General features: G+C 46.1%; 1 protein-coding gene across 1 annotated transcript in view; it reads right to left on the minus strand.

Annotated features, from left to right (window-relative positions):
• CDC34 (cell division cycle 34, ubiquitin conjugating enzyme) overlaps positions 1 to 14,852 on the minus strand; it is a 37,827-nt gene that overhangs the window by 7,719 nt on the left and 15,256 nt on the right. Inside the window, 1 exon segment of the mRNA XM_075337882.1 lies at positions 5,408 to 5,505. Within this exon segment, the coding sequence (XP_075193997.1) occupies positions 5,408 to 5,505 (98 nt within the window).

A 14,852-nucleotide genomic window follows, 5' to 3' on the forward strand; every position in this document is an offset into this window, starting at 1 on the left:
CTCTACGACTAAGACTCCACAGCCCTGCTTGGCACCAGTCCACACTGCCAAAAGTACCAATACCTGGTTTAATAACCACAGTATCACTGTGCTTGATTGGCCAGAAAACTCGCCTGACCTAAACCCCATTGCGAATCTATGAGAGACACCAGACCCAACAATGCAGACGAGTTTAAGGCTGCTATCAAAGCAACATGGGCTTCCATAACAGTTCAGCAGTGCCACAGCCTGATCAACTCCATGCCACGCAGCATTGATGCAGTAATTCATGTACAAGGAGCCGTGAGCAAGTATTAAGGCATTTAAGGCATTTACTGTACAGACTTTTCAGTAGGTCAACATTTGAGTTTGAAATAATTTTTTCAGTTGGTCTTATATAATATTCTAATTTTCTGAGATAATGACTTTTGGGTTTTTATTGGCTGTAAGCCATAATCATCAACATTAGCAGAAATAAACACGTGAAATAGATTCCTCTGTGTGTAATGACTATATAATATATAGGAATATATCACTCTGTGTGTAATCTCACTCTATATAAGTGTCTCCCTTTTTGTATTGAATTACTGAAATAAATTAACTTTTAGATTTTAAGATTAAAGCTATAAATCATGCAGTAGAGCATGGAAATAGAGCAGCTGTAAGAGAATTCAACATAAATGAATCTATGGTGCGTAATTGGAGGAAACAAGAAGATGCACTGCGCAAGGTAAAGAAGACCAAACTGAGTTTCCGAGGAAACAAAGCAAGATGGCCACAGATGTAGGACAAAATAGAACAGTGGGTTATCGAACAGAGAACCGCTGGTAGAAGCGTCTCCACTGTCTCTATTCGACTGAAAGCCAAAGCGTTAGCACGCGACATGGAGATCACAGAGTTTCGAGGAGGTCCTTCATGGTGCTTTCATTTTATGAAAAGACGTAATCTCTCCATCCACACCAGAACTACTGTCTGCCAGCAACTGCCAAAGGATTATGAAGAGAAGCTGGCCATTTTCCGCACCTACTGTACAACCAAGATAAATGAAAAGAACATCCAGCCAGAACACATCACTAACATGGATGAGGTCCCTCTCACTTTCGATATCCCCGTAAATCGTACTGTTGAGAAAAGAGGGACCAGTACGGTATCTATACGCACCACAGGAAATGAGAAGTTCTCTTTCACTGTAGTTCTCGCCTGTCAGGCTAATGGCCAGAAACTACCACCCATGGTCATTTTCAAGAGAAAGACTTTACCCAAAGAAAAGTTTCCTGCTGGTGTCATCATCAAAGCTAACCCAAAGGGCTGAATGGACGAGGAGAAGATGATCGAGTGGCTGAGGGAGGTCTCTGTCAAGAGACCGGATGTTTTTTTTTCACAAATCCCCAACCCTATTGGTTTGTGACTCCATGCGTGCCCATGTGACCGATAATGTCAAAGCCCAAGTGAAGAAAACTAATTTAGAGTTTGCCATAACTCCAGGTGGATTAACCAAAGTGCTCCATCCACTAGATATCGGCATCAACAGGTCATTTATAGATAAATTACGAGCTGCGTGGGAGCATTGGATGACAGAAGGTGACTACACATTCACCAACACAGGGAGGCAACGCCGGGCAAGTTATGCCACTATGTGCCAGTGGATCGTGGATGCCTGGAAAAAGGTATCAGTCTCCAGTGTAATCCGAGCTTTCAGGAAGGCTGGAATCATCACTGAAGAGCTAAGCAGCTGCAACGAGACCGACTCAGATAATTATGAGGGGGACCCGAGAATGCTTGATAAAGAAATCGCCCAACTGTTAAACTCCGACACTGAAGATGATGGATTTGTGGAGGAAGAATGAACTGAAAATGTATTGATTTGCAGTTACCGTACAACTGAACAAGTTGAGAGTTACGTATTGTGAAAGAGTTAAATAAATGTTGACCTACCGTACAGTCTGAGCTTGTTTTATTTACGGTAAAGTGAACCTTTCACCAGTTTTATGGCCCCTAAGCTGCGGCCACCACCAGTGGGCTCTTATATACAGCATTCTAACATGCTGTATATAAGAGCGCAGGCCGCACTGTACAGCATAAAAATCACTTTAAAATACGGTACTCACTGAAACCAGTCACTCCAGTGCTGCTTGTCCAGATGGGTGGCGCTGTTCTCAGAGACCGGCGCCTCCTCTTTCGGCCATCTTGCTCCACTGTCTTCTGAAGCCTGTGTGCATAACGCGTCCACGTCATACACACTCGCTAACACTGAGGTCCTGCGCAGGACTTCAGTGCCGGCGATTGTGTATGACGCGTCATACAGGACCTCAGTGCCGGCGAGTGTGTATGACGTGGACGCGTCATGCACACAGGCTTCAGAAGACAGAGGAGCAAGATGGCCGAAAGAGGAGGCGCCGGTCTCGGAGAACAGCACCGCCCATCTGGACAAGCAGCACTGCAGTGACCGGTTTCAGTGAGTACCGTATTATAAAGTGATTTTTATGCTGTACAGCGCGGCCTGCGCTCTTATATACAGCATGTTAGAATGCTGTATATAAGAGCCCACTGGTGGTGGCCGCAGCTTAGGGGCCATAAAACTGGCGACAGGTTCACTTTAATGCACCGCGGCTTATAATCCGATGTGCCTTATATATGAACCTAGGCGCCTTAGCCGGCGCTCATTGCTAATGTGGCTTATAATCCGGTGCGCCTTATGGTCCGGAAAATACGGTAATCACGCTCTCTGCTCCTTGTCTGACCATCCTGTACAGCATGACACTGAAAGATCTATGGGCGTGCTTAGCATGCTCAGTGCAGATAGCGGGGACCAATCTCTACCCAGGTAGAATAGCATTTTGTCCCAGAAGCTAAAACATCACATTAGACAGCCACAAATGGATGGAACAGCATTTAGCTGCAGATTAGCACTGTCTGCAGGGAAAAACCTTTTTATCTTATGACAGGTTCCTTTTAAGAACAATTTTCTATTGATGTTGATAACAATTCTTGTTACTGGGTATCTATACTCAGACATTATCCATTTCCTAAAGTCTACAGTATTTTGTACATCAGTTTTCTACACATACTCATGTTATACCCATACCAAGGCATGATGCAGTAGCCAGGTTGGATTCATTTAAAACACCCCTGGCAAGCCATTTTCAGTGACGGATCAAAGCTGGTGTAAGCACTTTGGTAAAAGATTTGACTTCTAAATAGACCTTATTAGAAATTTCCTACCATTTTGTTGCATTAGAGTCTGTACAACATCTTCACATAACTGCTACCTCTTCCACAGATTGGACAGCACACTGCTCGCTCTTCTCTCAGTGTTATAGAAAGCAGCAGGGAGGGGGAGAATACACAGCCAACTGTGCAAGGGAAGGAGGAGGAAATTACATACTCCTAAATTTAGATCAGTGTCTACAGGAACTGGCTGGCAAATTTTTGCTTGGGGGCAATCACAAAGCAGTGGCCCTCGAGTTGCGGCAATCCACCTTTAACCTGCTTATCTCTGGCTGCTACATTAAAGTAGCAGAGGTAACAGATTTTCAAAATAACAGTAGATTGTATATACACTGAACAAAAATATAAATGCAACACTTTTGGTCTTGCTCCCATTTTTCATAAGCTGAACTTAAAAGATTTAAGACTTTTTCTATGTATACATAACTCATGTGCTTTTGATGCAGTTTTTTGCCAGGAGATGCAGATTTGGTGCAGGAATATGGTGTATAAATTTCAGCACCAAATCTGCATCTCTTGGCAAAAAAATGAACAAAAACGGTTTTGACGCCATTTCGGTGCGTTTTTTTGCCAAGAGATTCATGTCTGTGAACTCCGTGATCTCATCTAAAATAACAGTGATGTCACCGCTTATCGCTGCGTGTGGTCATCTTCTGTGCCCCTGCACTGTGCCTTCAGTAATGTAGCCTAGCTGGAGACGTCGTGGGACCTAGTGTGAATTACATTGGAACTGCCTGTTTTGGGAGTTAATAAAGGCGATAAAGAGGGTATTTTTTTTTTTTATTTCAAATGAAGAATTTGACATCAGAGGGCCGCTGGACAGGGCCACAATTGACAAGAGGTCTACTGTGACTGCTGGCCGCATGAAGCAGCCTCAGGGGCCGCATGCGGCTTGTTGGCTACATGTTTGAGACCTCTGTCCTATGGTGTCGCATTGCAACTTACTGAGACATAGTTGTATGTGTTCCCAAATGTGTTGGATTTTCTGTCGCTGGTCATAATTAGCATGTGATTCACTTGCCATAGACTTCAATGCAAGTCACATGCCTGTTTTTTTTAATGAGAACCTGTCATTATTTGGCATGTTAAAATTAAAGGTATGGCCATAATAGTGCTGTTATACAGATTCAACAGAACCCCATAACTGAGAAATCTGCATCCTCTATGTTTTTTAATCCCCACTTGAAGATTAAGTACACACAGTCCCACACCAAAACACCAAAAGCTTATTACACCCAAACTCCAAATGTGGATTATAGAACAACCAGGATGCAGATTTTTTTCACTGAAGGTATCTATTGAATCTGTATACCAGCGCCAATATGGCCATGCCACTTTAGCATGCTAAATTGTGTTGGCAGGTTCCCTTTAAAAGCCAAAAAAATTAGATGCATGACATGTTTTAACATTTTGGACACCATGCAGCCCCAATCTAAATATTCCCATTTTAATCACTATGTAGAGGAGGGATCTACAAGGAATCCATCTTCTAATATAGCCCAATACAGCTTATACAGACCCCTCTACTAATTGTGGTATAGAAGGAGCCGAAAACTCACCGTGATCAAATGATCATGAAATACAACTTTCACTAGTCCCCTTACTCTACATTATGTGTTGTCTGACATTGATTCTAGTGGAGTCCAGTGCATTTTAAGTCTCGACGACTAACAACACTACATATGTCAACAATTAAATGTAAGTTAAAAACTGCATATCCGGGGGGCTGAAAATGAATTAGGTAAATGACAATGCTCATCACAAAATGTTAAACTCAACATGTAAAACTTATTACTTGAATGTCAAAGGTGTCCATGGCCTGTAAGCATCTGAAAATGAGATTGTTGCATGGGTCTTAGGTAGTAACATAAGTAACCACTGGATGCAATTACCTTAGCTGCCAGATATTAGACCTGTCACTGTTAGAGATACATCTAAAGACTGCAGACTTTGATTCTGTCTGTGTTGTTCATCTTAGAAGCATTGGTAATAAGAATTAAAGGTGTTCCCTTGGCAATTTGTTCTTACCCATAATACCTAGCCTACTTGGTGGATGTGAAAAGCCTAAAAAAAATTACTCACCATACGAAAACACGTAAGCCCACATAATCACAGGTAAGATTTTCATTGAGAATTGAAAATGAAAAAAGAAGATACATTGTCAAACTGCTACATTTTATTTCAGTAGACAATAGCGTACCGCACATTCTGGGTTGGGTTCCACCTTTCAGAAGGAAGTTCTCCACTCTGTGGGTCATCGACTGGAGGATGCAAGATGGAAATGCATACGTCTCCATTCTAGAAGAAACACAAAAGAATGATACTCTAAGTGCAACACTCATGATGTCGAAAATTAATGCTACAATGCAAATAATGAAAAGTATTGTTTTTTTTTCTTGGTATTTTATCAGCAATCTTAACAGTGGCCACTGGGGCTATGCTAGACAGAGGCATTTTGTCGTTTTTCTAAGAAGTTGGATTAAGCTTGTTCTCCAAAATGGTTATTAAACTAACAGCCATCTCAGAGAACATGTATAATGCAAATTTCCTGCACTCTGCATTCAATTGTATTTCAATTTTTCAGTTTTCAGACACAAACACAATTGAAGATATTGGCGTTACACGACTACAGGGCAGAGGTGACCAGCAGCATGATGAGGGCACTTGATTATGCTGCTTTAACTGATGCAATGAAGAGGAAGTGAGACATGGGCAAGGCAAGCACTCCATAATTGAGCAGAAGAAACTTATTGTAGACAGGAAAGTTGTTAGGGTGAAGGCAAAGTATGGAGGTAATAGTATTCAAAAAGGGCAAAAATTTAAGAGGGGCACAGTATTAAGAAAGGGCACAGTGAGGACAGAGTATGGAGAGGAGGCAATGTCAATGCTTTATAATGTAGGAAGATAGTATGGAGAGGTGGCAGCATCGGGTTACAGTCTGAGGGGACACAGTGTTCATGGGAATAACGTCAAGAGACAGTGGTTAGGAGGCAGAGTGAGGGACCATAGCTCATAAAGGGCAGAGAGTGCGCCGATTTTACTTCATAAAGGACAAATAGTGTGACGGTTATAGTTCATAACGGCATACAGTATGGCAATTATAATTTACAAGAGCGTTTAGTGTGGTGGATATAGTTAATGTGGTGTTTATAGGTCATAGGATAGAGCAGACCTGGGCAAGGGGCGGCCGCGGGCCGGATACGGCCTGCCTACTGTCGGTGACCAGCCCGCCCAGTCTTAGCTCAGAGTTGGAGGCGTGGCCTGATCTACGATGTTATGCCTCAGCCACGCGCTCACTGCCGGGAGCTATGTATCCCGCAGTGCAGTGATAAGCAGCTGCCACGCTCCCCACTCTGCCGGTCACGCCCCCTCTTGCTGCCAGTTATGCCCCTCTGGATGCTGGTCACAGTCTCTGGATGCCTTCCATGGCGTCTATGCTGTTAGCCACACCCTTTTGCTGTCGTCCACGCCCCCTTTGAATGCTGGACATACACACTCCTCGGATGCCTTCCTTGTCCACTCCTGCTGCTGTTGATGCAGGCCATGCCCCCTTTGCCTGCCCCTTCTACCTAGGGATCCTCATGTGACCGGATCATCTGCACAGCGGCCACTTAAAAAACGGAGGTAATGTGAATCAGTAGCAGCAGGGAGAGTGCAGAGTGCCTGCAGGAGAGGGGAGCAGTGTGAGTGCAGGAGGACAGTGCAGAGTGAGTGCAGGAGGGGGGAGCAGAGGAGCAGCACTTGTGTCTTCTCAGGTCCCCCTGTGCCTGCAATAGAAGAAGCAGACACACAGTGGACTCAGAGAAGGCAGCCAGAGGAGCCCTCAGGCTCTGCTGCTGCAGTGATACCAGCCTGTGCCCTCAGCACCCCTAGGGCCAGTACGTATGCTCCCCACTGGCCACCAGGGCCAGTACGTATGCTCCCCACTGGCCACCAGGGCCAGTACGTATGCTCCCCACTGGCCACCAGGGCCAGTACGTATGCTCCCCACTGGCCTCCATATTTTCATTGAATCTTTGTATTGTTTAACTTACTGTTTGTTTATGGAGGATTAGTGTATATACTATATACAGTATTGGGTAAAACTGAGTTTATTATATTAATCCGGCCCTCTAAAACCATCCCAATTTCTCATGCGGCCCCAAGGGAAAATTAATTGCCCACCCCTGGGATAGAGTGTGGTAGTTATAGTTCATAAGGTTAAACAGTATTACTTACAGCAAAGATGGGCTGCAGTGTGCACTGTACATTGCCCAGGCCAAAAACTAATACTCTACCAGAATACAGCTAGCAATCGCCACCTCCATTCCATGGAGGTGTGTGTGTGATTTGCTCCTCCTGCACCTGTGATGCTTCCACTTAGTGGGGGTTTAGCTGTATCCTGGTAGAGTACTAGTTTTTGGCCTGGGCGATGTACACACTGCAGCCCATCTTTGCTGTAAGTAATACTTAATTTTTGGAGGAAGGCGGAAATCCAGCAACAGAGTCCAAGGAATATTAAAACTGAAAAATTTATTTAATCATATTAAAAGGTCCATATAAAAAGTCCAAACAGGGTACTGAACAAACAGAGCGGACGCGTTTCGAACCAGATGGTTCTTAGTCTCCGAGACTGACTAAGAACCATCAGGTTCGAAACGCGTCCTCTGTCTGTTCATTACCCTGTTTGGACTTTTTATATGGACCTTTTAATATGATTCAATACATTTTTCAGTTTTAATATTCCTTGGACTCTCTTGCTGGATTTCCGCCTTTCTACAGTCTGGATTGCCAGTTTCCCTTTCTCTTTGCACGAGTCCTGGATGCGGTGGTCCCCCTTCGGCTATAGGTGAGCGGATACAATTTTTCTGTTTTGTTATTTAATTTTTGGAGGATATTTATTCCTCTTCTTGTTGCTATTTTTATATAAAGGTTAGTGTGGCAGTTTTAATCCATAAAGATGGAAAGCGTGGAGGCAATTATGTTATTGCAGTGAACAATACAGAGGCAATGTATTATAAAACGAATAGCGTGGGGGTAATATTTTGTCCAGAGAGCACTGTGAAGGCCACATTATAAGCCCTATTTAGTGCACCACAAGGCAGATATTTTGTTTTTTAAGATGCACTATAGTGGCACTTATTTTTAAAGACTCCTTGTAGATGAGATGTGGAATGTTATGACATCTAGTCCAGATGGAGATGAAAAGGATTAAAATGACTTCAAATCAGAGAAAACATCACCTGTAAGTTACTCAGTGTAAATGTTTATTTGGGACACCTAGTACATCTACTCAGTACTATGGCTCCTGTATGGTGCACAGTCTGATGATGGCTAGTCATTCTGTAAGTTATAGATTCACAAATAAAAATGTATATGGCGGGCTCTGTTCTGACATTGCAATTGACCACTGTACTAAGATTGTATTCATGTTCTTATGAGGATTCGATTCTAAAGCTGTATTTATGTACTGATGGTGGTTCTGATGTTGAATTCATCTACCAATGATGGGTCTCGTGCTGTGTTCATGTACTCATGGTAGTTCTGGTGCTGTATTTATGTACTGATGGTGGTTCTGGTGCTATATTCATGTATTGATGATGGTTTTGTATTACTGTACCGATGATTGCTATGGTGATGACTTCCTATACAGTTACGGCTTCTGATTATGTACAGATGTAACAATCCAATCTTGTCAGATGATATGCTACATTACTATGCTAATAAAATAGTGGGGAGCCTGACAAATTAGGCTTACATTGTAATAGACAGTTGCAGCTCATACAGAGCACAGTGTGACCCGTAGACTATAAAAGAAATGACATCACTGAAAACAGGAGCAGAACGATGCTGTATACCAGAGAAGACAGTGATGGGTGTGAATATGAACACACACTAATCTACATGCACATATACACAAATTTTGTTACAAAAAAAACCCAAAAACCTCCATGGAAGTGCTTCTTTAAGGATTACAAGCCTTATTAACCCCTTCACCCCCAAGCCTGGTTTTCACCTTCCTGACAAGGCCATATATTTCAATTCTGACCAGTGTCACTTTATGAAGTTATAAATCTGGAATGGTTCACTGTGATTCTGAGATTGTTTCTTGATGACATGGTTTGTGAAAATATTGGAAATTTGGTGAAAGTTTGGCAATTTTCAAACTTTGGTTTAAGGCCATAAAGACTCAGAGAGTTATGTCACACAAAATAGTTAATAAATAACATTTCCAACATGTCTACTTTACATCAGCATTATTTTTCATAAAATATTGGTAGGACGTTAGAAGGTATTTTTTCCAACAAAATTTACAAAACCATTATTTATTTATTTATTTATTTTTTTTTAAGGACCACATTACATTTGGACTTTCATAGGTATAGGTGACAGAAAATATCCAAAAATGACACCATTCTAATAACTGCACCCCTTAAATTTCTCAAAAACACATCCAAGAAGTTTAATAAGGCTGCTTTCACACACCAGTTTTTTTGCATCAGGCACAATCCGGCTCAAAAACCTATGCAACGGATGTGACGAAAAGAACGGATCCATTGCATAAGTTTTTCCATGCGGCCCGTCCGTTTTTTGATGAATGCGGCTTGATACTGAGTATGCGCAGTTCAAAAAACCGCATCCAGCGGCCAGATGCGGTTTTTGCCGCAGGACGCCGCATCAGGCGTCCATAGGTTTGAATTGTAAATTGCGCCGCATCATGCCGGATGCGGCGCGATGCGGTATTTTCGCCGCACAAAAAAACGTGCCAAGCAACGTTCCAGCCGGCCGCCGCATGGGCTAAATATGCCGCATCCGGCAAAAAACTGACGTAACGCAAGACCATGCGGCACAATACGGCGCTAATGCAAGTATGCGGAAAAAACGCAACCGGCGGCAAAAAAAAATGGTTGTGATTTTTCTGCAAAGCGCCGTATTGTGCCGCTCAGCGAAAACCGGATGTGTGAAAGCAGCCCAGCCCTTCAAGTGCTTCACAGGAACTAAAGCCATGTGGAAGGAAAAAATGAAAAATGTATGCTTTTCGCACAAAAATGTTACTTTAGCCTCAAATTTTGCATTTTCACAAGGGTAAGAGGGGAAAATGCACCATACATTTTGTTGTGTAATTTCTCCTGAGTTTTCCGATATTCCATAAGTGGTGGAAATCTACTGCTTGGATGCATGGCAGGGCTCGGAAGGGAAGGAGCACCATTTGACTTTTGGAAAGCAAGATTGGCTGGAATAGTCAGTCCATTTGGAGACCCCATGATTTGCCTAAATAGGTGCCTAAATAGTGGAAACTCTCTTCATGTGTTCAATTTTAGAAACTAGACCCCTCAAGGAATTTATCTAGATATGTGGTGAGCATCTTACACCCCCCCCCCCCCAAGTACTTCACAGAATTTTATAACATAAAGCTGTGAAAAAAGAGAATTTTGTTTACTTATCGTAAATTCTTTTTCTTTAGGTTCCATATTGGGAGACCCAGATATTGGGTGTATAGCTTCTGCCTCCGGAGGACACACAAAGTACTACACTCAAAAGTGTAGCTCCTCCCTCTGAGCTTATACACCCCCTGGAGAACCAGATCTAGCCAGTTTAGTGCAAAAGCTGAAGGAGAATAGCCACCCACAAGTAAAAACAGAGCAAGAACCGGAACAACCGGAGACTCTGTCCACGACAACAGCCGGTGATAACACGCGGAACAAGAAACTGCCAACAGGCAACAGGGAGGGTGCTGGGTCTCCCAATACGGAACTATAAGAAAAAGAATTTACGGTAAGTAAACAAAATTCTCTTTTTCTTTATCGTTCCTATGGGAGACCCAGACATTGGGACGTCTCAAAGCAGTCCATGGGTGGGAATAAACAGGAAAACTAAGAAGTAGGCGGAGCCTAACTTCACAAATGGGCGACAGCCGCCTGAACGATGCGTCTGCCCAAGCTCACATCTGTCGAAGCATGAGCATGCACTTGGTAGTGCTTCGAGAAGGTATGCAGGCTAGCCCAAGTGGCAGCCTGACAGACTTGCTGAGCCGTAGCCTGGTGCCTGAAAGCCCAAGAGGCACCGACAGCTCTGGTCGAGTGTGCCTTGATCCCCGGCGGGGGAGGCACCTGAGAACACTGGTAGGCATCCGAAATGGTCGACCTAATCCAACGGGCTAAGGTCGGCTTAGAAGCAGAGAGGCCCTTGCGCCGACCTGTGGTTAGCACAAAAAGAGAGGTGCACCGCCTAAGAGTAGCGGTGCGAGATACATAGATCCGGAGAGCACGCACCAGATCCAGAGTATGCCACGCTTTTTCAAAGCGATGAACAGGAGCCGGACAAAAGGAAGGTAGGGTAATGTCCTGGTTAAGGTGGAAAGGAGAAACCACCTTAGGGAGAAAGTCCGGAGTCGGACAGAGAACCACCTTGTCTTGATGAAAAACCAAGAAAGGTGACTCCGAAGAGAGCGCAGCCAAATCAGAGACTCTCCTGAGGGAAGTTATGGCCACTAGAAAGACCACTTTCTGTGAAAGACGAAATAAAGAAACCTCCCTAAGAGGCTCAAAGGGGGGTTTCTGCAAAACCGTGAGAACCAAATTGAGGTCCCAGGGATCCAAGGGCCGCCGGTAAGGCGGAATGATGTGAGACGCGTCCTGCATGAAGGTGCGGACCTCAGCCAGCCGGGCGATACGCCGCTGGAACAGCACTGACAGAGCCGAGACTTGTCCCTTGAGAGAGTTGAGGGACAGTCCCAGCTGCAGACCGGACTGTAGAAAAGACAGAAGGGTCGGCAAGGAAAAAGGCCAAGGAGGATGGCCGGAAGAGCGACACCAGGACAGGAAAATTTTCCAAGTCCTGTGATAGATCTTGGCAGAGGAAGACTTACGGGCCCGAGTCATAGTGGAGATGACTTCAGGAGGGATACCAGAAGCCATCAAGATCCAGGACTCAAGAGCCACGCCGTCAATCTGAGAGCCGCAGAACTCTGGCGGAAAAACGGACCTTGTGAGAGAAGGTCTGGACGGTCCGGAAGATGCCACGGCACCTCTACGGACAGATGGAGCAGGTCTGGGTACCAAGCTCGCCTGGGCCAGTCCGGAGCAATGAGGATGACTCGACGGCCCTCCATTCTGATCTTACGCAGAACTCTGGGCAAGAGAGCTAGAGGGGGAAACACGTAGGACAGACGAAACTGGGACCAGTCTTGAACCAGAGCATCCGCGGCGAATGCCTGAGGATCGTGGGAGCGAGCCACGTAAACCGGAACCTTGTTGTTGTGACGGGATGCCATTAGGTCCACGTCCGGAGTGCCCCACTTGCGGCAGATTCACTGAAACACTGCCGGATGAAGGGACCACTCGCCACTGTCCACGGTTTGACGGCTGAGATAATCTGCCTCCCAGTTTTCCACGCCTGGGATGTGGACTGCGGATATGGTGGACTTTGAGTCCTCCGTCCATTGAAGGATGCGTTGCACCTCCAACATTGCCAGGCGGCTGCGTGTCCCGCCTTGGTGATTGATGTAGGCAACCGCTGTCGCGTTGTCTGACTGGACTCGGATGTGCTTGCCCGCCAATAGGTGGTGAAAAGCTAGGAGAGCCAGAAGCACGGCTCTGGTTTCCAGCACATTGATCGAGAGGGCTGACTCGGACGGAGTCCAAGTGCCCTGTGCTCGGTGGTGGAGACATACCGCTCCCCAGCCGGATAGACTGGCATCCGTGGTGAGAATCACCCAGGACGGGGCCAGGAAGGAGCGTCCCTGAGACAGAGAGAGGGGCCGAAGCCACCACTGAAGAGAGCTCCTGGTCTGTGGCGACAGAGCCACTAACCTGTGCAAGGAGGAAGGCCGCTTGTCCCAAGAGCGGAGAATGTCCAGCTGCAGTGGACGCAGATGGAACTGGGCAAAGGGAACAGCCTCCATTGACGCCACCATCTGACCCAGCACCTGCATCAGGTGCCTGATGGAATAACGGCGGGGCCTCAGCAGAGATCGCACCGCCAGTTGGAGGGACTGCTGTTTGATTAAAGGCAACTTCACAAGTGCCGGCAGAGTCTCGAACTGCATCCCTAGGTACGTGAGCCTCTGGGTCGGAGTCAGAGTGGATTTGGGCAGATTGACAAGCCACCCGAATTGGGCTAGAGTGGCGAGAGTGAGCGAGACACTCCGCTGACAGTCTGCGCTGGATGAAGCCTTGACTAGAAGGTCGTCCAGGTAAGGAATCACTGCCAACCCCTGGAGGTGCAGAACCGCAACCACTGCTGCCATGACCTTGGTGAATACCCGAGGGGCCGTGGCTAACCCGAAGGGGAGAGCCACGAATTGGAAATGTTCCTCTCCGATTGCAAAACGTAGCCAACGCTGGTGTGAAACTGCAATTGGCACATGCAGATAGGCATCTCTGATGTCGATGGATGCCAGAAAATCCCCTTGGGCCATTGAGGCAATGACTGACCGCAGAGACTCCATGCGAAAATGCCGCACTTGAACATGCTTGTTGAGAAGCTTGAGATCCAGGATGGGCCGGAAGGAACGGTCCTTTTTGGGGACTAGGAAGAGATTTGAGTAGAAACCTCTGAACCGTTCCCGGGCGGGAACCGGTACAATTACTCCGTTGGCCTGCAAGGATGCCACGGCTTGTGAGAAGGCGGCGGCCTTGAAGCAGGGGGGAGTTGACAGAAAAAAATCTGTTTGGCGGGCTGGAAGAGAATTCTATCCTGTAGCCGTGGGAGATGATATCCCGCACCCACTGATCGGAGACGTGTTGAAACCACACGTCGCCAAAGTGGGAGAGCCTGCCACCGACTAAGGACGTTGCTGGCGCGGACAGATAGTCAAGAGGAGGCTGCCTTAGAGGCAGCAGCTCCTGCGGTCTTCTGTGGACGCGCTTTTGTGCGCCAGTTGGATTTTTGGTCCTTGGCTGAGTTAATGGACGAGGCCGAGGGCTTAGAGGACAACCAGTTGGAGGAACGAAAGGAACGAAACCTCGACTGATTCCTGCCCTGGACAGGTTTCCGGGGTTTGGTTTGTGGCATGGAAGTACTCTTCCCGCCAGTAGCTTCTTTAATAATTTCATCCAGCTGTTCACCGAACCGCCTGGACCCAGCAAAAGGGAGTCCAGCAAGGTACTTCTTTGAAGAAGCATCTGCCTTCCACTCTCGAAGCCACAAGATCCTGCGGATAGCGAGGGAATTAGCCGAAGCCACCGCAGTGCGGTGAGAAGCCTCCAGCATGGCAGACATGGCATAGGATGAAAAAGCCGAAGCTTGGGAAGTTAAGGTAACCATTTCGGGCATAGATTCCCTAGCGAGGGAATGCATCTCCTCTAAAGAAGCAGAGATAGCTTTGAGAGCCCACACTGCTGCAAAACTCGAGGAGAACGAGGCCCCTGCCGCTTCATATACAGATTTGGCCAGAAGGTCAACCTGGTGGTCAGTGGAATCCTTCAGAGAGGTGCCATCAGCCACTGATACAACGGTCCGGGCTGAGAGTCTAGACACCGGGGGGTCTACCTTTGGTGAATGAGCCCACTCCTTGACCACCTCAGGTGGAAAGGGAAAACGGTCATCAGAACCACGCTTTGGGAAGCGTTTGTCAGGACAGGCCCAAGGCTTGGTCACAGCGGCCTGAAAACTGAAGTGGTTAAAGAACACACTCTTTGACCTCTTAGGCAAGGTAAACTGGT

Source organism: Anomaloglossus baeobatrachus, chromosome 1, assembly GCF_048569485.1.
Source record: "Anomaloglossus baeobatrachus isolate aAnoBae1 chromosome 1, aAnoBae1.hap1, whole genome shotgun sequence".
Taxonomy (NCBI): domain Eukaryota; kingdom Metazoa; phylum Chordata; class Amphibia; order Anura; family Aromobatidae; genus Anomaloglossus; species Anomaloglossus baeobatrachus.